The sequence below is a fragment of the Manacus candei genome, unplaced genomic scaffold (genome assembly GCF_025592945.1).
Source record: "Manacus candei isolate 608988 ecotype Guabito, Panama unplaced genomic scaffold, ASM2559294v1 h1tg000079l, whole genome shotgun sequence".
Classification (NCBI taxonomy): domain Eukaryota; kingdom Metazoa; phylum Chordata; class Aves; order Passeriformes; family Pipridae; genus Manacus; species Manacus candei.
In genome coordinates this window covers 1,056,657-1,081,948 of record NW_026138127.1, presented here as the reverse complement: position 1 = coordinate 1,081,948, position 25,292 = coordinate 1,056,657, and the positions used below count along the sequence as shown (strand labels likewise).

At 39.3% G+C, this 25,292-nt stretch overlaps 1 protein-coding gene across 2 annotated transcripts in view; it reads right to left on the bottom strand.

The window, feature by feature from the left end:
* Positions 1-25,292, bottom strand: part of ATG10 (autophagy related 10) — a 61,490-nt gene that overhangs the window by 5,231 nt on the left and 30,967 nt on the right. For both annotated transcript variants that reach the window (XM_051810861.1, XM_051810862.1), the window contains exons 4-5: positions 16,540-16,666; positions 10,073-10,170 (exon numbers count right to left, since the gene is read on the bottom strand). In XM_051810861.1, the coding sequence (XP_051666821.1) occupies positions 10,073-10,170; positions 16,540-16,666 (225 nt within the window). The remainder of the gene's footprint in view (positions 1-10,072; positions 10,171-16,539; positions 16,667-25,292) is intronic.

The following is a 25,292-nucleotide window of genomic DNA, read 5'->3' as shown; positions in this document are numbered from 1 at the left end:
TGGTAACAGGCTGCAGAACCTGCTCAGGTTTGGTCCGGGCTTGACCAGCCAGGGCTCGTTATTGTACAACACCTGGACAGGGAACTGCCACTCAAAGTGCCATTAATTACTGCCCTGAGAGAGGGCTGGGTGTCTGCAGAGGGATGAATCCCAAGTCCTTCCCAAACACCATAAAAAATGTGAAAATGAACAAAAGTTTGTGCTGCATCAGCTTCATGAGCATATTTAGTACCTACTGCAGTCACCTGGTAGAACTATAACACTCCACATGCAGTGAAATGTATCCTGGGCAAAATACTAGGGCAGCAATAATACCCTTCATCTACGCTGATCTGTGGGCCAGACACATGAAAACTATAAAGTCCTACTGGGACTTCATGCAAAAAAAAAAAAAAAACCAGTACAAACAGTATAAAAGAATCCTCCCATTTTTAGTTTACAATTAATCTTTTTCCAATCGGTGATGTAGCAGTGTAGGGTGCTACAACTCCATTCCCACAAGTATTCTCTGCACTGTACTGCAAGAACTCATTTGCAGGTTGCCCACAACTCTTCTGGGCAGTAATACACTGACAGACAGTTTATCTGAAATCAGCAGCATTATTCTCCTGGATCTGTCTATGATTTTGGATCTATCTACCTGTGAGGATGATTCATAACTCTGCTTGCTCAGCACTGCATGCTGGAGTCCATCACATATCTGCATATCCCTCTGAGTCTGACCCAGCTTTGATAGGAAATGAATATTTTTAAAGGCAGGAACTAATTCTGTTGAGTTTGAAAGCCCAAAATGTTGTTTCATTTATTTTCTGTAGAAAGACTTCTTTACTAGGTGACTTCTAGATGTGTAAAGACATTCTGTACCAGTTTCTGTAGCTGTTATCTCAACTCCTCCGATAAAAAAAAAAAAACTTGCAAGAGAGAGATGGATGAGAGACATGAAATGTTTCATTGGGCAGTTTGAAAATGAATTATAGAATCACAGAATGGTTTGGGTTGGAAGAGACCTCAAAGTCCATCCGGTCCCACACTCTTCCACAGGCAGGGACACCTTCCACTATCCCAGGTTGCTCCAAGCCCTGTCCAACCTGGCCTTGGATGCTTCCAGGGATGGGGCAGCTACAGCTTCTCTGGGAAACCCATTCCGGTCCCTCACTACCCATCTAGGGAAGGATTTCTTCCCAATATCCCATCTAACCCTGCCCTCTGACAGCACAGCATTCCTGTTCCCCAGCTGTGCAGGTACAACCCTCCATCCACAGGTGGTGAGTAGGGAAACATCAAGACATGAATCTCAACAGTAGCAAAGACTGGGTAGCTCCCAAGTACAAGTCTAATTAAGACTAAAACTTCTGTCAGACTGGATTACATCATTTTATCAAGCAGTCTCCACATCAGATTTAAACCAAAAATAAACATCACATCAGGTAATAGGTCATTGTGTGCAGTATCCTGCTCTCCCCCCCCCCCAGCCAGCAGGAGTTTTGTTGTCAGTACATCTCCTGTAACAGCACCATTTATTTTCTCTGTCATAACTGCAGCTCTTCCAGAGGTAATGGCTTCTGTGCCATTTTCTCCAGTGCTACATTAAACTGCCTTCGAGCATCCATCACAACATTTATGGTCTCTCCCTTGATGATAGTGCAAGGGATTTGCGCCGGAAACTGCCTCTGTCCTGATGTGGTTTGCATGATGCTGCTTTGCAAAAATAAATCTGTGGAGGGGAGTCAAAAATTTCATGCAGGATACTACCAGCAAACACCACAGCCTGTGTCAATTGATGTCAGATATTTTCCCAGCAGTTCTCACAGTCCTAGTCATCAGATCAGAAAAAGAAGGCATAATTAATAAAATCTGTCCCTGTAATTTCTTCCATGTAGCAAAAGGAAACAGTGATGTAATGAATAAAGAGGATGCAAGCTTTTCCCTTTTTCCCAATTTTTGACCACATTTACTGAAGCAAATGTCTTGAGTAAAAATTCTTCTCTCAAGATTATACCCTAACTAATTTATGTTCTTGAATTCACGGTCTGTCATCTTCTTTTTCATTCCTTATTTTTATATACATCAATAATAACCTACTTGTCAATAAAACCCAACTCTACACAATCAGAAATAAGGTAGCAAGATTTTTCTCTTCAGACTGACCCTGTGTCCCACAACCAGAAGAGTCACTGCATGCTGGGAACTTAAAATATGTTGAACTTGAGGGATTTTCCTCTATAACGGAATTACTTCAATGGAAACCATTAGCATGGAATCAGTACGTTGCAGATGCAACATTACAGACTGTAATTATAATCCTCCTAGAAGACGTAAATAATAGTAATAAAGCTGTTGATAGCATACTAATTGTAAAGGGCTTCTCCATCCTACTGACTTAGGGTTACTGGGGAGAAATCCTTCCCTGGGAAGGTAGTGAGGGACTTTTCTGGATTTTCCAGAGAAGCTGTGCCTGCCCCATCGCTGGAAGTGTTCAAGGCTAGGCTGGATGGGGCTTGGAGCAACCGGGGATAGTGGAAGGTGTCCCTGCCTATGCCAGGGGGTAGAACCAGATGGACGTTGAAGTTCCTTCCAACCCAAACCACTCTGAGATTCTCTGATCTGGGACAGGTTACTTACTTATAGTCACCTTGATTTCAATTTACAAGCAGAAGCCAAGCCATCCTACTGGAATTACTGAAGAATGTTTCTCTAACTTTGCCATAAAATCCAGAGAACCCATAAAATCCAGTAGCTGAAGATGGAACAACCTCCTTCTGCCTGCGACAGCTGCTGAAGAATGACTGTGAAAGTGCAACTACTACTGTTCTGTATTTTCTTAGACAATCAAAATAAATCTGCAACAGCTCCAAGCAAGGCAAAACTTGAAGGGATCCTGATCAGACAAAAAAGTGCAAACCAGATCAAAAAAAAGCAAATTGCTGTCATTACTAAACCTCTCTTTGGCAGAAGAGGCTGCAGAGTGATTGGATTTACACCCTTTGCAGACAAGCAGTTGCAATTGCCCTGATGATTTAATGTCTCTGTTCCACATGAGTTCCTACAGACAGACCAACCAACTTTAGTGACAAATTTTTATTCATACCTTTACTACCACCAACCCCACATGGTCAATTAAGCTGGATCCTACCCTTCTTTCATCAAATACAAAGCCCATGCTGAAAAGGCAATTAAATGGCTACATTTTTCTGAGGAAAATAAAGGTGCTTTTGCAGGTCCTACAACACAGAACCATAAGGACACTTAACATAGCCAGAACTTCTTTTGAGATGAACCACACCTACCAATTTGTACCTGCTCCTTCAAATCTATCATGGATTGCAACAAAGGTCCCTTCCAACACAAACCATTCTGTGACTCTATAATTCAAATTTTGTCCCCCAAATTTGCCTGATTCTAGAATATTTACAGTTTTGAAGAGGTGGTAATTATTTTTTACATTTTATAGCTTTATTATTTTTTAAAGGTATTGAATAGCTAACAAAGGAAAGGCAGGAGAGGTAATGCAGGACAAGCAAGCAAAACAGTAATCAAGAATAGCCAACATAGCTGATCTATAACTATATATTTTATACATACATAATAAGGTTTGAATCATTAAGAACAAGAAGAATCAAAGCACTATGTGATACTCAGGCAAAACTATGCTTTTAAAGCTTAACAGGCTTTTTTAAAGCTTTAAAGCTTCTCACAAGCACGTAACTTGTGCATTTAGGATTCTTCAAGAAAACTGTACAGTTAAAAATTGGCAGGTCCGTAGTTACATTGTCAAGAAATGGCATCTCAGCCATTTTTCTATGAAAATAAGCAGATGATTCTTCCTCCGTGCTTGCCAAAATAAGATTAATTCAGTTGTCACCATTTTAGTTATGTAGCATATAGTCTTAATTAATTACTATTTAAAATCTGTTCTTAAGTTATGAGATTCATCCAAGGTGCAAAATGGAATGATCCAACAAGCTGTGGAAGTACGGAAAAGACACTGGAGACAGATTTCCTACCCTGATTAAAAAATGATAATTTAAGGAAAACAAAAAATCCACAGTGGCATTTGACAAATGTGCCCTGAAAGGGTTCATTTTAGAATCCCAGGAATCCCAATGGCCCCTCCAGCAGCACATCCCATCTCCAACAGCAGCAGTTGGAAAGGCTGTTCTGAGAGAACACAAGTCTGGGCTCTCTCTGTGTTTCACTCCCCTCATACTGCTCCAGCATATCTGCACCAAGAATGGTGGAGGACACTCCTGACAGGTCATTTTGCATCCATTTATGGACAAGTAGTCTCATGAATTTGTCTAACTGCTTTTGAACTGCTCATACAATCTGCTTCACCACTTGAGAGCCCAGGTGCTCAGATATAAATGGCTTTCTGTTAGCACAGGTACCTAACTTCCATTTAAGTGGCACTTAAAATGTTTTTGTAAATAAAATTAAAAAATAGTTTGCACTGCCTTTTGGTCATTTCAGTTGCCTCCCAAATGGAGCTGAATGTGCCATATATGATATCCACTTCTTTCGTGTTGTGCAATCTATATAGTGTATTTCAGAATTTTTAACAAAAGCATTCAGTAAGGGGGAATGTTCAGTAACCAGCTTCATTTTCCAGCAGTGAACTATCAGAGGTCATGGCAGTGGGAAGACACAAGGGCAATCCACCTTAGCGCACAAGGAGAGATGCTGGACCAGGCATACAGTAAGTTGCTGTTACAACTTATACCACAAAATCTCTGTTTGGAAACATCTGTGGAAGCAGAACCACTGCTACATAAGTTACCTGTAAATGCTAGGCATTTTCTACAGAATGGGAAATAATCAAAAGAACCAATACTACTACACTGTCATTCATTTAATTGATTATGTACCTGTGTGGAAAATATTACTGAACCTTCATTTCAGAAAAACCGACCAACTCAAGTAACAATAGTACCAGGCCTTGAAGTTAGTTGGACTGGGTTTTATGTCCATGAAGTCTTACTGGGAAAAGCAAGATTACACTGTAGGGCAGCTAAACATTATTAGTTAATGCCTAGTTTTAAAATAAAACCTACTTGCTAGCTTGTACAGTACTACAGTTTGGTTTAAACCCCAGAAGTTCAATACATCATAGAAAATTTTAGTGGGAAATAAATATCCACCCAGCTTTCCCACCCCTAGGTCTTCTCCCTGTCAAACAGCTTTCCAGTCTGCACTGAAAGACTCCCTTTTCTCAGGAAGTTGTACTAATAATTTTCCAAAAATATTAGCAGGGGATCCATAGCAACTGTTGATATGACTCAAAATGATTTAAGAGCGGTCTTAGCAACCTTCTGTTAAGATATACTGTATACAGCCTTCCCCACTTAGCAAAATCCCACAATATGGCAAGAAAGATTTGTATGTCTAAGAATAGTGACCTACACACATTTTTCAAAATTATTTAAATCCTCCCTATCACATTTCCAGCAAGATGTGCCTCTACAACACTATGTCAGTGTGTTCTGTTCAGAGTTTTGATTCTTTCTCCTTTTTTAAAATCACACTATTAACATCCCTGCCATTTTAGAAATAATGTTTATTGATTTTTCTGTTAACACTGCTATAAATTAAGTGATGTAATGGACAGGATTATTGAAGTACTATAAAGAACATGTGTTCCAGATTCTTAACTCCTGACTGAAAAAGAGCAGACTCTGGATTAATACAGAGATAGTGCAGTTCTGTGCTGTGACTTGGGTAGTTTAGGTTGGTTGATGACTTTTTATATGACAGAGCAGACATATAACAGATTACATTACAGCTACCTGCTAAGTATCAAATGACAGATGAAAAAACACCTCATTCAGATTAAGCTGAGAAATAAATGCTTGAGAAAAAAAACAGATGCAAAATTCCCGATCACCTGCTATTCTGAGACTTAAGATACAGTCAGTGTCAGAATGGTCTGAATTACTTTTTCTGTGCTAAACCAGTAAAATGCTGGTTTATTGTTGGCAAGCCCAGAGCCAAGGTATGACACATGAAATGCGCTCCCTCCCATGGCTGTTGATAACAGAAGTAACCATGTCTGAGCAGTGCTGGTTAAAGAGGAAGGGAGGGATGGATGGACATGTGCTCTGGAACTTCCATTTCCTCTGGAATCCTGACTCACAGGATTTTAGACTATTTAGACAGTTTTTTAGACTCTTTCTGTAGGATCTTCAAGCCACCGAACTTTTGTTCGGTTTTATTGGTTAGTTTTTCAACCTTTGAGCCTCCTGTAATAACAAAGTTCGATTTCTACCCTTGGATGTTTGATTTTACATTCCATCATCACCAAGCATTGATTAAGCCTTAGCACACACACCTGATTGTGTTTATGACTTTGTTTTCTCAGGGAAAGGTCAGACTTTATGACAACATCACTCTGTTAAAAACAAAACTGTTGGTGATACTTAGTACTGACTGCGATCAGGTTCATTTATCAGCTTTTAAAATTCTCCTGCCAGTTTGCTTCCACTCAGAAGAAAAATCAATGAAGACACAGATTAGCACGAGTAACAAGAATTAAAATTAATAAAATAAACAAATTCAGCTTCATCATAGTCTTAGACATGCATTTTTCTCTGAGTGTTGTCCCTCCCCCTGTTGAGGTCCTTCTACTTTGTATGCACTTCTATAAATATGCATCAGGGCAAAGAAAGATGAAAAATTAATGTATTTCCAACTTACACAGCAAAGACCCAAACAACACCACACAGTCTGAAGACAGAAACTCTAGCTACAACCACAGAGTCACTTTCTGCTGTTTCACATCTACCACTCATCCTCAGAGATTTCCAAAATGACAAAAAGGTCAAATGTAGCCTTTATAGATTAACTAAACATTACTTAACCTTGTTTTTTAAATTCATGGTTGTTACACCAAGCACATGTGATAAAATATATTCACCTTTATAATTGTGAAGATTTTTCCCATTTGTCTCATTTCTGTTCTCTGTTCTTTGTTTTTCAACCTTTTTCCTATTCTTGTGGACATTTTTTTCTTTCAAATTGCCTCATTGTTTAGCATTTGATCATGGTCCTTTCTGGCTGCTGCCTTTTTAACTGGGTTATTATACCTCAATATTTATGTGGATATTGCATACAGAAGGATATTACATACATACAGTATATTTGAGCTGTTGAGACAATGCCACTATGTATTTGTGCATAACTTATACAAATATATGTAATATATATGTAAAAATGTAATGTAATACATATATGTAAATATATGTAATATATATGCAATATATATATGTATACCCTTATATAGTATAAATAAGATTGATATTATATTTTATATTATATTTTTATATTATATTTAAATAACTAATATAACTAAGTAAAATAAATACCTAACACTAAAACCACCCACCAAGTTGTAAGTAAGCTGTTCAGGAGAAAGGCATGCAATATCTGCAATTCTGCTTCTGAATCTCTGTAAAAAGAAGTTAAAATCCACAGTTGGCAATATTTCTGGAAGGCAACATTAATCCATAAATACTCCTTAATTTTCCTGTCATTGCAGAATTAAGCTACTTCCAGCTCACACAGACCTTACCAGGTGTGCTAAATTGATGTCATTATAGGCCATCAGGAAACACCCACAGAGACCTGTAGCAACATTTAGAAGTTTTGTTAAACAGCTGTGTGTTCTAATTGATTTGTATTCTTTAAAACAGCTAAAGCAAGCTATCACCGGATGTAGAGAAGGGATGACTGAAGGCACCAGGGAGATTTACCTCAGAAGAAAGCCAATCACAGGAACTTCATTTGAGCATTTTAAGGTTATTACTAGAGGAAGTGCAATTAAATCATCACCATTTATCAATTATCATTATAAAATACTATGCAACCTTATCATGTTAATTTATTTATGAGAAGGTAACTGACTTCTGATTTTTCCAATAATCTAGTCAGTAAAAATATTCAAAGATGCTTTCTCTGAAAATGAGCATGACTTTCTACAATAAACAAAACTACAGAAGTCCAAATTTTACCTAAAATTCAGTAAATGCCAAATACCTACATTCTTTGGAGTTCAGGCAATGTCTCAGCTCCTGATTTCAGATACATTTTACCACAGAGAGTATAAGCCAAAATACAGTTGTATCAGAAATGTGCACAGGCATGGCACCTGCATTTCATAAAACACATTGGAATAAAGGTCCCAAATGATTAGTGTAAGATTCTGGATCTGGAAGGCCAAAAAAAACCAGACAGTAAGCCTTTCTTTTCCTAATCTGCAATCAAAGGACAAATCAGCCCTAGTTAAAAGCTAAGTAATATGTGTGGGCAATGGTAAGCTCTGTTTTTCCTCCCAGTGGTGGAGTGCTTATACCATTTAAAATCTGTATCTGTTTTGGATTAAAACCTTAAACCTTTTCTCTGTGCTGTTCACGTGTACTGAGTGTTCAAGTCTGATTTGATGAGCCTGCCCAGTGACTTGTATTGTAGAATGTGTGTCCCTGCAGGCAAAGCCTAACCCACATAACAAAATGGGTCAGCAGAGAAGCAGAGAGGGAAAGCTCCGTATTGCAATTCAGAGCCCTGATTCATCTGAGGGGGGAAAAGTTCTCTTTTTATTGTAGACTTAACTCTTGCTTTGATCTGAGGCTTGCAGGCTAGTGCTTACAGTGTGTTTTTATTATCTTCCATAATCTCCTTATTTCAACAGAAAGTCACATTTTGCTGCTATAACTTTGCTAAATTTCTCCAAAATGTTCTTTTTTTCCTCTTAGTTCATGTTTGTCACTGGATTCACAGTGGCTGAACTGCCTCTGGAGAGGTGTCACAGAAACAGGTTCATCTCTTCACACATTTTGCCACCCAAAAACCCCGTTTCTGCAAAAATTTGTGTGCATATTTCTTACACAAAACTCCAATTATTAGATGTAGGACAGTTTTTACTTTACTGTCCCTTAAGAGGCAGAAATAACCCCCCTGTGAGAGTGACCTGTTTTTCCTTTTGGCTTCCACCACTCTGATTTTACACATTCTGAACATACTGTTTATGCCTTTTTCTCACTAGTGTCACATTATTACATCATTTTATTAAAATCTAATTTTCTCATCTTCATTCATAGACAAGCCAGGTAATGCTTTATGTAAAAGTGTGTATTACAAGAATCTGCCAACTCTCAACTGGAATTCAGACATGCACAGCAAATACCAGAAAAATAATGTTTGTCATAATATAAATAATAGTCCGTGGCTGCAAAAAACAAAAATGCTGCTCATGTTCCCACTGTAGATGGCTGAGTACCATCTACAAGTAGGCATCCTGTAATTAAACTGTATTATTTTAATTAGGGGAACACCTGTAGAACTCAGTGGAAGTCACATCCCCGTTGTGTCAGCTGCTGTGGTAAGAGACCTGGAAAAAGCTAAAACCAAAAAATTAAGGAAGGAAAGGGGAGGGGTAAAGGACACATTGGTATTTTGGTCTGATGGGAAAAAAATTCACACCTGGAGAGTCTCTAGTCTTTGTCCAAACTTGCACTGGGGAGCTGGAGTAACAGGGAAGAGATCAGAGCAACCAAGTCAGCTCTGAACCATGTTTCACTATTAGACTGCAATAACTTATTGTTTGATGAGAGACCAACTTTCTCTCATTCAGTCCCGAGGATTGCAAGTCTATTTAAAACTGAAAATGACACACATTATTTTTTGGTAATTTGATTACAAGACAACGCGTGAAGTGTTACAATAATATATTTTACTTACATAAATAAGTCTACTTTTGTATTAACCCAAATCCATGATTGCTCAGAAATCACCTGAATTTTTACGGATGGGCGTTGGAAGAGTATTCTAAATGTGAGACACTGTCAAACTAAGCCTTAAATATATATCCTTTCAAAACCAGAACTGAAACTATTGCTGGTAACTGGCTAAGCACAACCAGAGTTAGACTTGTGTCTGTGTGCACGTGTGCATGCATATATATTTATGTATTTATTTTTATATTTATATTTATTACTTGTGTCCAGGGAAGGAATAAGGCCACTGAGGATTCTCAGGCATATACTGCATTCCAAAGTTTTGTAAAGGACCAGTGGATCCTCACCTGCTGTGTGATGGTGTCCCAGGGCCCCTCCTGCAGACGATCCTGGTAACATGCATGAACACTTCCCCATATTTCCTCCAGAGTTAAAGGTCTTCCATCTGCGATGGGGAGAAACAACCACGCCTAGCCAAAGCTCTTAAGCATATCTTTAATATTCAACAGCAAAATAGCAAAACTAAAGCTAATTTTGTAAAATAAAAGTTTGGATGAGATTAATTTAAAACCACAAAATAACACCATGAAGAGTTATCTAGTGCGTAAGTATATCCAATTAATAGTGAGAGAGTGGAAAAATCTGAGGAGCAAAATTCTGCAGATAAAAGTTTGCTGCATTTTCGTAACCTACAGGCCCTTAATTTTTTTCTTGAGCTCCATTTATATGGTATTGTTGCATCAGATTTTTACCTGTGACACTAGAATTATGCCAAGATATTAGTGTCGACTACTTAGAAAATAAGCATGTCAATTTTTAATGAGCATTTGTTTATGGCAAACAGAGTATTTTGATACACTTTCAATAAGTAGCTTCATCTTGGCATTTATCAGGTGTCAGAAATCATCATCCTCTGACAAATAGTTTTATTCTACTGACATTTGCACGTCTGTAAAATGAAAAAGAGTTATTCACACAATTAACATTTGAATGCCATGTTTAGACATAAGTTCCAACCAGCTGCCTACTGCCTCTCTTTTATTTTCTGCATATATATTTATAAAAAAGCACCAAGTTCTGAACTTATAGCAAAATCATGTGGCACTTAAGTTATCTGAGAGGGTAACAGCATATTAACCAGCTATTCCATGGCATCCTCATGGACATGAGACTTGTTAGACCATCATGTCCACTGTCTTATGATGAAGATACCAGAACTGCACTGGAGATGGTTTGCTAATACTAAGAAATTTGTATTAGCAAATACTAATTTTTCTAAATTCTAATGTAATTAACTTTAGAAAGATATATTTATGCTCAGATCACCTGTGTGTAGGTAACAGAAGATGCCATGCATACCTGCAATTCCATTTTCAACCTGCAGAGTAAGTCCAAGTGTAAAATCTAGAATAACACATCCTAAAGCAACATTTGATTTGGCACTCCACATTTTGTTCTGTACACCTTCCCTTGTGAACTTTTATAGTAACACCTGAGCAAATTCAGATTGTACAGGTGGAATGGATTACTCTGACTCTGTTAATCTCGTTTATAGAAGTAATCAAATATTATTGAAGCATTAACCATATTATAGGTAAAACTGAGTTTTGTGTTTACCGCGCAGCAAATCCAATTCTTTCTCAAGCTCCGAGACTTGCCCAAAACACAGACCTGTATTCTCTGGGCACTTTTAGACCCATTTTTCCAGGGCTGCCAGCACTCTCACGTGTTTAGTAGCCCTGGTGCACATTCTTGCTACCCACTGAGACTTCTAATATCCATGTGGGCTGGCAGAGCAGTCAGTAATTGTTGCTGCTGGCAACAAGGGGGCCACTGTGGCACCTTCCGAGCCAAGAGCCTCTTGGCTTTGTGCCTCATTCTTCCCCGTGATGGAGCTGAACTCAGGAAGTTCAGCCAGAAAGAGGAAGAAACAGCAGCACCAAGCCAAGACAAGTGGCAGGAGAGGAAGGCAGAGGCTCCAGATTTACCATCATTACATTTACTCATCACTTACCCACGAGGGCACAGTTTGCTCCATGTCCCACGGCTCATCCCAAGCCTAGCTGGGATAGTTTTATTATTAAACTGTTTAGATCACAACAAACTTTTCTGAGAAAAGCTTCTCGATGGCCCACTTGGGGTTAATCATGTCACCACAGACGAGTTGCAGCTCTCAGCTGGTATCTTAATTCTTGCAAAGACCGGAAACTCTTTAGGCAGGCAAATTCCACATATATTCTCAGAGAAAATTTTGAGGCTTCCCAAGTTGCTGTATTCTGTTTTCTTGATGTTTACGGAGGGCTTTGAACAATTTCTGAGACTCCCAATTTAAAGTTTTTAATAATTTTAATAATTTTAAAACTTTTAGTAATTTAGCAATTTCTGAGATTCCCAATTTAAAGTTTTTAATCATTTCTGACATTCTCAATTAAAGGGATTTTTTACACTTTTGAGTGAAATGGTGTACAAAATTGTTTTGAGGCATCATTCTGACACATTTTATAAAAAACAATCTTGAGAAACTGTTGCCAAAAGAGAAAAAACACCATTACAGCTAAAGGGAATATCAAATCATACAAATTATTCAATCTCATTTATGTCCAAAGCCACAATAAAACCAGTTCTTACGGGACATGGTCTTAAGAGCAGCTGTATTTCTGAGAAAGGACATGGTGGTTACATGCTTCTGAGTTCAGGGAGTAAATCTGCATTCTGGAAAGTGCTTCAGCCAGGCCCAGTATGATTATGAATACAGAAAGTCATGCCTTCAGGGTTAGAGGAAGTTACACCACTTCAGAAGCTCACTCTCCCTAACCACTGATTAGCATGGTTTTTGTTGGCAGGGATTTAGCTATATGTCACAGAGCTAGATAGATTTTGAACAGATCAGCTTCAAAAACCAATTCCTTCTCTTTTTCCTAGAGGAGTAAGGCTGAAGCCCTTACTGACTCCCACTAGTTCTGCTCTTTCTTTTCAGTATTTAGACAGCATTCATGATGATTCCTTTAACTTTTCAGGAAAAACAAGAAGTGCGAGATAAGCCATCATTTTTTTAGCAGGCAAGGTAATTCCTGAATGGTGCCTGTGCTCACCTGTGATTGTGTGGTTGCTACCTCACTCTGGTTTTTTAATCTATGACAAGAGGTTTTTGAATGTATGGCTTCAGATGAAGGATGGTTCAGGAAAAGACCTAAGTTCCTTGGTCTATTAAAGACTAAGAAAAGAGGTGAATACTCTGCTGATTAAAGAAAGCTTACTGGACCTAGCCCAGCCCATCCGGCCGATGCCAGCATTGAAGAGGAAGGATAATTGCCTACACCATCTGTCTCTAAGAGGGCTAACTGCTGACATCACATACCAGCAGGGGTGATGTCAGCAGGGATTTCTTCAACTACCTACCTGATAGTCCCAAAAGCCAGAGAAAGGAAGAGAGGCTCCTATTTCTGGAAGGTATGGCAGGCATAAGGCTGATTTTGGGGAAAGGAGCCTCTGAGGTATTGGAACCACTGCCTTGAGCTCCTGACACAGACTGTGACTTCAGGAAGTCTGAATTTAGGAATATATGCCACGTGGGGAAGCATCACGAGGTAGTGAAAAATGTTTCTTATGTGTATACATGTAGCCTAAAAATATCTTCTTGGCATCCTATAATGTTCTCAAGCATCTTTCCAGACACGCTCATCACACTTTAATCATTATTTTCAACTGAAATATTTGTCCTTGCACAGAACAAGATCCTCCCTGTAAATCTACACCCAGAGACTACCAAGAAGTTTAGATGTGTCTCAGAATGTTTAAGTTCTGCTGCAATTAAAATTTCAAACCTTACCTTACACCACCTTACGTATCAAACTTCATCTCAAAAAAAAGAGGTCTATACATGAATTCCAGAAAATAAGCTATTTCATCCAATTTAGACAGCAGCAAGGATAAGGACACAATGCAAGTTTTTCCCTTCTGCAGGAAGAAGTGATCTGTAGCGGTTGAACATAACTGGTAGAAGAGAGGAGTGAAAACTGGATGTCTTCACTGACACAAGCTCCTAAAGATGCCAACCAAGCTGAAAATGACAGGAAAATCCCCCCAGTAACTCTACAGGGAGCCTTTTTCCTAGGAGGGACTGTGAGAGACCAAGTCAATGGGAACTGGACTCACATACAGTGGGAAAAAGGTAGGATTTCATCATTCAAGAAGAGTTTGTCAAGAGTCTGGCAGATTTGCACAGGTAGCATCAGCTGCTGTTAGAACACACAAAGTGAGGAAGTGAATACGACAAAACTACTCCATCAGGTTGAACAGAATTATTATTATTATTATTGTTGTTGTTGTTGCTGTTGTTGTTGTTATTATTATTATTATTATTATTATTATTATCTAGGTGTAATGGCCATTGAACACACTGCCAGGGAGGAAGCAGAGTTTTGCATTCTAACTCTGTGTCCCGCTCCTGGGGAAGGCAAGACTGGACAGGGCTGTGGAAATCCTGGAAGGATTATAGCTCAGCTCCACCCCCTGCAACAGCTCTAATTAACATCAGGATCAGTACAGACAGGATTCAAGGGAAATCATGAACAGCTCACAAGACATTGGTGAGGAATTGATTCTGTTACCTAATTTACAAATAATGGTAGGAATTTAGACTGGGAAATTGATGAAGGTGTCTGGAAAATTCTTCCTTGATTATTTCAGATGAGGAACGCAGTGACTATTGCTTGTTGTCCGAGAAGCAAGGTGAGGAGCCTATCACATGAAGACTATTACCTCAAAGGAAAAAAATCTCAGGCCATTACCTTGAATTTTCCTCATACCAGGTTTGGGACAAGATAAAACATACACTGCTCAGGTATCTCAAGAGATTGTGAGCAACTGTCACCTACACAATCCCAAAAACTCCATGTTGGGACCTTCAGACAGCACAGCACAAGCAGGCAAACAACATGCGGGGAAGATAGAATTTCAAAGGTAAGCTATCCGTAATTAAAATCAGAGAGTACTTGCTGAAAACATTGTAGGAAATGCACTTATTGCCACCATTGTGTATCCTTCTCTCTTCAAGAGTCAGGTATACTTAAATGTTAAAAGAGAACCCAGGTGACTTCAGGAAGTATCCAAAAAAAGCCCTTGCTCTCCATTGTGAAAGGTTCCCAAGAAGTGTTTTAAAAGGTAATTGTACTTGCAGAAACAATTACAATTCTGTACTGCAAGGGGAGCTGTTTGCACATAATACCATGATTGTGCATTAGATCATCCACTGGCTCCTGTAATACCCACTTCCAGCTATAAGGAGTCATGTTTCAACACCTCCGATTCCCTGATGCTGACAAGCTAAACAACTGGTTTTGTCTCTGTGAGCTCTTCTCTGGTGATTAACTGCTTATGGTGAATACTAATTATATGAAAGTACAGTACAGTAGAGATAGTGTCCTACTTCCTCTACCTGCAGTGTCTCCATCCTCTTCTTGTAGAGACAGTGAACTATTAATTCAGCAAAAATGAAGAAAATTACATTTTTCGGGACCACAAATAGGTTAACCCGTCTCTCACAGCAAAACTTCCTTTGTCTTCCTGTCTGCACAACAAGTTTAAAGGCAAAACAGTGCACATTTGTAAAAGCCTGTAATAAAACTAGAAATAAATTTGCAGCAGGATGTGTGCAAATGAGTTCTGTTGGTGGTAAAGGCAGAGCAATGTCCCCAATTCCCCATGTCCCAGTCTGAAAATTTACCCCAAATTATCCATTCCTGAAACTGCACCTCAGACTAAAATCTTTCCACCAGGGAGTCTATGAGAATTTGTTCTCCAATTTTGAATGTGAAGTGCCTTTCAAAATGCCAACACTGCAAAATTAGAAACCATTAAACAATATAAGGCAGAGAGTGATTAAATCTACCAAACACATTCAAAGCAGCTTAAGCTACTTTTTAATTAAAAAAGAAAAGATATCACTGGCAACATTCAGACATCTTTATCTAGATAAAGGTAAGATATTATTCAAAACACAAAAGATGTTGATCACTGAATCATTTAGGTCTGAAAAGACTTCTAAAATTGAGTCCAAGCCTTAACCCAGCATGGCCATGTTCAGCACTAAATCCTGTCCCCAAGTGCCACATCCACACGTTTTTTGAACACTTCCAGGGAGGGTGACTTCGCCACTGCCCCAGGCAGCCTGTACCAGTGCTGGACATAGACTTTGGGCAGTAAGGTACAGAGCACAGCCAATGCCACAGTGCGATCACTCTGTTTGCTGATTAAATAAGTGACACAAACAGCAGCCTTAGGTAACAAGATGCATATTTCAGGAAGGAAAGATGATCAGTTAGTGCCTCCAGAGCCAGTTTAAATACAAAAACTCAATACCATATTGGTATTATTTTATTTTCCCTTAAGCAGCAAATTTAAACAGAAAACAGCATACAATTTTAAAGACACATTTAGACCCCAACCTTTTGACTCAAATTCAGGCTCCAAAGAAACACACAAGCTCTGTGATTATGCCCACTTACTGCGTGGCCCAATTCAAACGTGCTGCATTAAGTTTCTGCAGTCATTTCAAGAAAAGGAACAAGAAAAATGACCAGCAGTTTTAGTCAACCACAGGCACAATGCCAAGAGCCAAAGTTCAGCCTCCCTCAGGCTGAGGTGATATCATCTATTCCATGGTCCTGAAGCTCTGTGTTACAAAATTTACTGGTGAGCAGCCTCATCTCTTATTTTCTTATTTTACACATCTGTTCCTCACTTTAACACAAGAATTCATGTTTTTAACATCTACTGCATCCCACATATTTAATACACGATTGCTCGGTCTTACCTAAAAAGCATGCCCTGAAATAAAGCACAGGTACTTGGTAGCTGCTGGAGTACAAGACATGATACTCATACCGAATCACTTCTTCTGTTGTACAAACTCCAGCTACTTGAGAATCATCCAAAGACTCCTAAAACAACAAAAATGAACAGGACAATACATCAACTTTTGCATTTGCATCAAGGGAAATTATCACAAATTCAGTAAATGCACAGAGCAGAAATAATGGCAACCACCCCTTTCACAGCAGTACTCATGTAAATTCCCAAAGGAATGTTTTCAACACTAGCAAGAAAACCACTGAAGTCCAAAACCTTCAAAGACTTCTTACATACTAACTTCCACAAACTGTGAACTACGTGTAAGCATTTCCAGAACTGAGATCTTTCTAAAAGAAGACCTGAAATCTCTGAAAATCTTTATGCACAGTGTGGGAAGATGGTTGGGGTTAAAAATTAGAGGAGACTAAGAATTATAGGGTAAAATGCAGATGCATCTCCCTCGATGGTAACACAAAGGTTCCCTATACAATGATAAGCATCTGCTAAAGGGGATGGAAGAGAGGGTGAGGCTTCACTTTTTATGGCCTCACTCCATAAAAATCCCTGCAGGGATGGGAACATGGGGGCACTTTTTAGTTCAAACACCACATAGTACCTGTCAACCAAGAGACAGACATGAAGATGCTCTGCAGCTGAGCCAACAATTTTACTGAATCCCTGGAAGCCAAGATGTGACCACGCCCATTAAGCATGTGAAGTGAGTTTACATCAATCAGAGATAAAGTATTCATAGAATCATAGAATCAGCTGGGTTGGAAGGGACCTCTGAGATCATCAAGTCCAACCCTTGATCCACTACCGCTGCGGTTACTAGACCATGGCACTAAGTGCCACATCCAGTGTTGTCTTAAAAACCTCCAGGGACAGAGAATCCACCACCTCCCTGGGCAGCCCATTCCAATGGCTGACCATCCTCTCTGTAAAGAGATTCTTCCTAATATCCAACCTAAACCTCCCCTGGCACAGCTTAAGACCATGCCCTCTTGTCTTGCTGATAGTTGTCTGGGAAAAGAGACCAACCCCCACCTGGCTACAACCTCCTTTCAGGTATTAATGACTGAAGTCACTCAAGCTCCACCTAACCTAAAGAAATAGTATAGAAGTAAGTTGAGGATAGGAGGAAAATTAGGAAGATTCCACTGAAATTGCTGGCATATGTTGTCTTCCCCCCTATAGGGGCCTATCGGGTAAGAAACATACTCTATGTGCACTGAATGCTGTTTCTAGGATTAGAGCTTGTGCTTGCTTTAGAGGATATTAGATCGCTTTAAACTCATTTTTGCACTCAGACACTACCACTGATGACTTTGAACCTTATTAACCTGTCCCAATTTGTATTAATAAAGAGTGGTATTCCATAAACTGTTAGAGTGAGTCCTTCTCAGCTGCTGGCAGTTGCCAGTGGTGGTTAACAGGCTGGGAAGATCCACTGAGGGGTCTCCACACGGTTGCCTGAGCCCCTCCTGAAAAGGGCAGTCAAATCACCCTCCAACCCTGTGAATCTGTTCAGTGAAGGGTCCCCTCACGGGACACTGACAGACTGATTGGGCACAGGAGTCTCAGCTTTCCTGGGGCTCCAACAGACAAATAAAGCACTGAGGATCAAGAAAATCTCCCCCACACCAAGGGTTGGGTAGACCCCCCTTCTTTTCACATGACACACAGTAACTGGCACAATAAAGTTACTACAGCTGCATCTCTCTTTGTTACATTTAGTATAGACCATGTATCCTTAAATAATCTGATTTTGTTTGCCAAAAAGACAAATCAAATGCATCCACCAAAAATTCTCTGATCTACTTTCTTTAAAGGCTTTTTGCCAGGGGTTGTTTTTGTTAATAATGCTTCTAAAACTGAGATTTTTTTTTTTTTACCTGTTAATGTATATTTATAGTGTAAAGTAGTAAAGTTATAGTAGACTTGAACTAAATCATAAGAGATGGAACTAACTGCATTGACATATACCCCAACTGCAGCACAGACTTCATAACATTTCAAATTAATATTCAAACAGTGCTAAGCACTAAGTTGTTTGGACTTTTCTAAAAACTGTCATTTCTCAATGACTCTGGAAACGGAACCATTAAATTAATAATGCCATTAAGAGTAAACGTCAGAACAAACTTTCCAAGAAGACCCTATGGGTGTGGACTTGTTCGGTGCTCAAACTCCCAGATTTACATGCATGAACTAAGCAACCATAATGCCCCGCAGGTTGGGTGTGCATTTCACAACTTGGCTACTGCCAAGCAACTCTGAATATTGGCTTATGGTCTCTGTCCAAGCAAAATTTAAAAAAAAGATTGAACAGAAAACAAGAAACAGCATCCTCTGAACACTATGCTGGCTTAACACACAAGAAATTTAAAGCTATTTTGCATTTTTATCTCACATCCTCACGTAACTCAGCGATGGATCGATCTATAAGGAAATATAAAAACTGATAAACTGTAACATCCAAAATATTTTCAGGGTTTTTTTCTGGTGTGATTTTCCACAGTTTTAGAGTATTTGACAACCAGATGCTGCTGAGGCAAATGGATAGAAGTTCACAAATGGAAAGCCCAGAGCTTGGGAAGCTGCAGACCAAGGAACTGAAGGTACATTTTTGGACACTAAATGAGAAGCTCACAGATGGTCACAGAACAGAAGTTTCCTGGGAAATTCTACACGGCTGCAGGAATGGTTGATTTTAGCTTATCAGGGAACAGGCATCTAAAGCACTGAAAGGGAACATTAAAAAAAGTGCTCTCTGTGTTAACCTAGTTTTCAAAGCTGCATGTGAAGAGATACTGAAGACAACGTGCCAGAAGGGACAGTGGTGATTTCTGTACCTGACTTCACTGGCCAGGTAAGGTCAGGTATGATATGCCCAGCTCCCATGTACATGTGTAACGGACTAAGGAAGTCTTTTCCTCCTCACACCAATCATACCCGCTGTTAGATACAAAATACACCTTAAAAAAATATATATCTTGAGGAAGATATAAATTGCTTCTTTACAGTATGCTGAATTGCCTTTAAAGTTGATCAGAGCTTCAGTGAGAACAGCAAAAGAAAGACCCAAAAGCAGCCCAAAAAGCTGCAAAAAAAAAAAAGCAGCCTGTGGAAAAAAGAAAACAAAATTAAAATAATGCAGCTACAGATTGGCTTTCACGTGTTTAGGGGTGGGGAAGAGAAAGAGTCTGTACCCAGGACTGATACTACATTAAAATTCACAAAACCCACTCTGACCAACCTCCTGGAATCAACATCATGCTGCTTCTCAGGCATTAATGTTTCATCAGATATCATGGCCTTGCCTATTGCTTAGTCACCAGCTTGCCCTGCCCTTAAAGGTACTTCTGGAAATGGCAAAACTACCTGTTCATGTATTCAATACTGTTGTTCTAGAAAAAAAAAAAAAAGCTGCATGTGTGCATTGCTTTAAGGGTAAAATGGCTAATTTGTGACTATTTTAGATCTGCATACAAAGGCAGACAGCTGAATCCTTCTTAGGGCTACTCTAATCCTCTTTCCTCTCAGTAAACAGCAATTTCCCATTTTCTGACATAAAAAGACACATCGTTGATGTGCAATCCTGTACTTTACAGTCTCTGTAAGTAAAACACACAGTATTTTTGCTGGGAAAGTACAATTTGTAGCCTAAAAGTTTAGATGGTATCTCTCTGGCTGATGAGATGAACTTTGCTGATGAGATGAATAAAAGGAGTACAGTCATTTTAGGTGATCTTTGGAACATCTAAAAATCTATGCATAGCTGAACAGAGCTAGGGAGCCCCAAAGAGTTTTATATCAGCCCAAAAGATTTGGCTTTCAGTATTTAACCAACTACTGATAAAGCCATAAATATAAAACACAGGTGTAACTTATTAAAAAAAAACAAAACGCAAACAGCTTAATTTTTACATGTCATGACAGCATATTATATTTTTTACTTGCATAATTCTTCTAGTTTCCTTTCCTTTTACATATTACTGTCCTAACTCTTTTTTTGAGCCAATGCTGAATTATTTTAGTTATCGCATTAGACAATATAAAAATCAATTTTAAATTTGGAGGATTTCATAACTGCTGCAAAACACTCATATACGTACACACACCATAAAAAAAATTCATAATTTTGCTTAGAAGTTATAAAGACAAAACAAACGTATCTGCCTTAAAAAAAAAGTAATTTCAAACCTTAACAAAAAAGGTGTTTTAACCAAATTGCAATAATTAAAAATGCTATGAAGAAATTTATTTCTCATTTTGTTTTGTTTCTGCTCTTGATGAAGAAGGCAAGTTTAAAACCCCTGGCAACAGGTTAATTTGACAGCAGGACAGTTGTGTGTTTGGATCCTCCTTGGTGGCACCTATGCTCTGCAGGCTGAGAAGCAGCAGGAAGGTGTGGGTTAAGGAGATCATCAAGGAACGGCAAGGCAGGCAGGGTAAACTGGGAAAGTGACAAAATTACCTAATAAAATGGGGATTTTTCTCTGCTGACACCAAACATTTCCCTATCTCCACCTCACCTGCTGAGCCAGACTTCCTTGCTCAGCCCAAATCCTCTGAAATGAAGAAGCAGATCCTTTTTTGGGGAAAAGCTAAGAGAATTGGTTTTAAAGAACAGCACATTTCTCCTGGATCTCAAGTCACTGTTGACATCTATCCCATTTTCATGTCCCTCATCTCCTTTCCTGCTGCCTTGACCCCTGTTTACTCCTGCTGCAAGCCAGGCTCCAGGGAGATTCTCCTGCAGGATTGGGAAGAGGTGACGCAGGCACAGCTACTGGTACTAATGGTTTCGGTGTGAGGAGGAGAAAAACGAGATGCAGCCCAGATTAGTAAGCAAATTTGACTCCATTGCTTGGAACGCATTTACACTTAATTTCATGTCAGCCTCTAAAACTGAAAACAAATGTATGGCTGCTCCTTTCCTCAGAGACAAAGAGCTGCCATTGAAATACAGGAACTTTCAAGGAGCAGGTCCTCTCTTCATTCCACACTCCCCCCTTGGCAAACAGGGAGATCTGAACACAAAAACTGAATGGTAGGACAGTGCTCAGAGAGAATTAAATCAGAGCTTAGTGTGGAGGGTGTGGCTGTATGGTGAGATTGTATCTACACTCTTTATTCCTCCTGGGTGTTCCCCACATGCTTTCAGACCGTGCCCCACTTTCTTGCCTGCAGCCCCCATGGGTCTAGTCTCTGCAGGTCATTTTGCTGCAGGTTTTGGTCCCCCCGTGCAGAATCTCAAGTCATCCCCCTCACTTACACAGACCTCAAATCTCCAGATCTGATTCTGCCTTTCCCTCCACTTTTCCATTCACTATGCTCAAATTTACAGGCTCTAATCAAAATTAGTGCAGTGTACCATGGCCTATAATAATTTAAGTGTAATATGACTGGTGTACAAAAGACTCCACCACTAGTTGCATCATTTTTATACATGTCAATAAATTGCTCCTTTATGTGAAATATACGCAGGGAATCCAACAACTTCGAGTGCTGCCATCATCAGTGACAGATGAGGCAACATGAGGATAACAGAAGTGGTCTGAAGCATAACAAAGTTATCTTATGGATTTATTTTCTGTGTGCAGCTACAAAATCCTCCCCACTGTCCTGGACTTATTGCATTTCAGTCAAACAAGTGAAGAACCTGGTTAAACACTCTATAACAGAGAAGGAAAGTGGCCCTAAAATAATTTGGTGATGCCTGAAATACCATGTTAAAAGAGCCTTCTTTTGAAAGACACAGTTACCTTGAAAAGCCACTATGTTACCAGTGGAAAAATTCAGAGGTGAGTTAAAGCGAACAGCTAATTCATCCCTGAAATACGTCATTTTCCAAAGGGAAGTCTTCTGACTGAATTCAGCACTTTGACACTGTGAAAGCATCCAGCCATTATTAGGATGACTATTTCTCAGAAAAAAATTTCTCCACACACAATCTTTTGTCATTCAAGGCATACCAAAACCAAGACTTCCACACCAAAAAGACATGGCACATAAAACTGCAGTAGTTCCTCATGCATTAACAATCATCTCTAACAGCTGGAAATTAGATTTGTCTTTTGATTGCCTCAAAACCACTATCACAACTGAAAGCAAAGTCTTTTCAAGGAAAAGAAGCAATGGACCATGAAAACAGAACAGTTGTGAATTTTGTCTTCACATAAAGGTAGTGAATAGCTACAAAATCACTCTTCATTCTTCCCAGGTTGTCACATATAAAATGCAGAATTTCATGGCTTTTCTCCTTCCCCCAGAAAAAACATTTTCTCTTCTTTTAATGTAGAGAATACAAGAGTCTTCTGAACAGAGCTGAAGCATCAAGGCACACTAGGAAACCTCTTCTGGTGGGAACAAGAGCAAAGCTGGGAGGAGAGGCAAGGAAATCAAAGGAGCCAGAGGGACACAGCCCAGCTGTTGAGGGAGGATGGACTAATCTGGACCACCTGAAATTCCCAAAAAGAAGGTCCACCTGAAGCTATGGACACACACCTTGCAGAGGATCACAGCAGCCTCACCTGCAACCCGTAGGGATTCAATTACTTCCACAACCTCCTACCAATATTCTCTGCCACTGTTACTCCTTGGAATTAGGAATTTATAGCGGTCCTTCTTCCCATGGAAGTGTGGGGAGATAAGAAGCAATTGGGAGATGGTGGTGTGGTACCTGTACCCTCTCTTTTTTGCCACTTGCCTTTCAGTCAGAATCACAGAACTTGAGACTGGAATAGCCCTTCCAGCCCATGAAGTCCAACCTGTGCCCAATCTCCACCTTGTCACCCAGCCCAGAGCACTGAGTGCCATGCCCAGCCATTTCTTGGACACCTCCAGGGATGGGGACTCCACCACCTCCCCGGGCAGCCCCTTCCAATGCCTGACCACCCTTTCCAGGGAGAAACTCCTCCAGATGTCCAACCTGACCCTTCCCTGGCACAGCTTGAGGCTGTTTCCTCTTGTCCTGTCCTTTGTTCCCTGGGAGCAGAGCCCGACACCCCCCTCCCCAGCTTCCCCCTCCTGGCAGGGAGTTGCAGAGAGCAAGAAAGTCCCCCCTGAGCCTCCTTTTGAAGGATTTTCGCATCATTTTTTCATTATCTTGCATGTGTATAAATTGAAGTAAGTTACTACTTGAGGTTAAGTACTATTCCACAAGATTATTCTTTCTTTTGAACTGAAGTGCTTCCAGGACGGGGATCTGTGCTTCATAATACACAAAAAAAAAGAAAAAAAAAAAACCTGCTATGCCATAAGACAACACTAGCAGTTCAGCTGCATTTTAGGTCAGCTTTATTATTTCAGAAGAACAAGGATTATTATTTCTTCTTTGAGAATCTCAGCAGCAACCCAGTTTTCACCACGCTTAATTCAACAGGGAGACTGACAACAAATGCCTACAAACCTTTACTTTTTAGAAGACAAACTCAAATCTTCATTAATTTCTCAGGTGAGAAACTGTATGAAAATGATGCCAAGACTGACGGACAGTGTTTAACAGTAATTCAAATGAAAAACTTACAGACAGAAATGCTCAAATCATCACAAAATCTGGCATTGTAAAAACAAGAAATTTGAAATTAAGGGTTACAATTAGAAGTGGCTGCACTACAGCCCACCCAGGACACTGTAAGGGAACAGCTGTGACACTGGGACAGTGACTTACTGTAGGAAACATATTACTTGGATGCTGCCCACTTCAAAAAAGAAATAGCATCCAATTAAGTTAATATCTGTCAAAATGATACAACTTGAAAGTTACCTGAGATGCCAATCTAAGCTTATCTGTAGACTACATCATATAAGCACAACAATAAGAAGCAACAATCATAACCAGTGTGGCTGAATTACAGCTGGCTTATTTGGATACGGGAGATCGAATTATATTACCTATATGTTAAGGCTAAAGTACATATGTTAACTCCCTTATTAAGAAAGCAGAAAGATGGCACTAAATCATAATTATCTATTTCAACTTCAAAATAACCTCAATTCAAAAATTTTAGCTATCACTCAAAATAATTAGTGATTTACTCAAAATAATTGTGAAATTACTCCTAAAATCTAAAAAAAAAAAAAAAAAAAACCCTGAATGTAATCTACACAAACAAAACCAGTAGCACATTAGGGTCCAATGATTTCTTTTCTTTTTGGAAATGTGTAAGTATAATAAATATATACTTTAAATGGAACAGGGGCAGACCCTACCGAGTCAAGTAAGTTCAGCTTTTGCCCACTCTGAAAAACTGTTAATTGTATTCATACATGATGCATTACAGATGCACTCATGTTGTACTCTCTAATCACTGTTACAAAGGAAATGCAAAGCTCTGAACTCAGACCAGGGCAGGTCAAAAAGCCTCTCAGGTAATTTTTTAAACAAAACACTGTAAGAATATTCTAAATATTAACAACTATTATGTTATCAAATGTCACTGATCACAAACAGACCGAATGTACATTGGAGAGATTCATAGTGGATGGAAAGTACTGAATTACTTCCTTTACTAGTGTGATCTCAAATGAAAATTGCCACGGTGTATTGCATGATATTGTTAATTTCCAGGGATGTGGTATATAATAGATCTCAACACAAATTTAACCATTTGAAATTTGCTTTACAATTCTTTAAAGCCATGTAGAAAATCTGCACATTTTTGTCTGAAATGAACCTTCTAACAGTCCCCATCTTCATTTAAACTG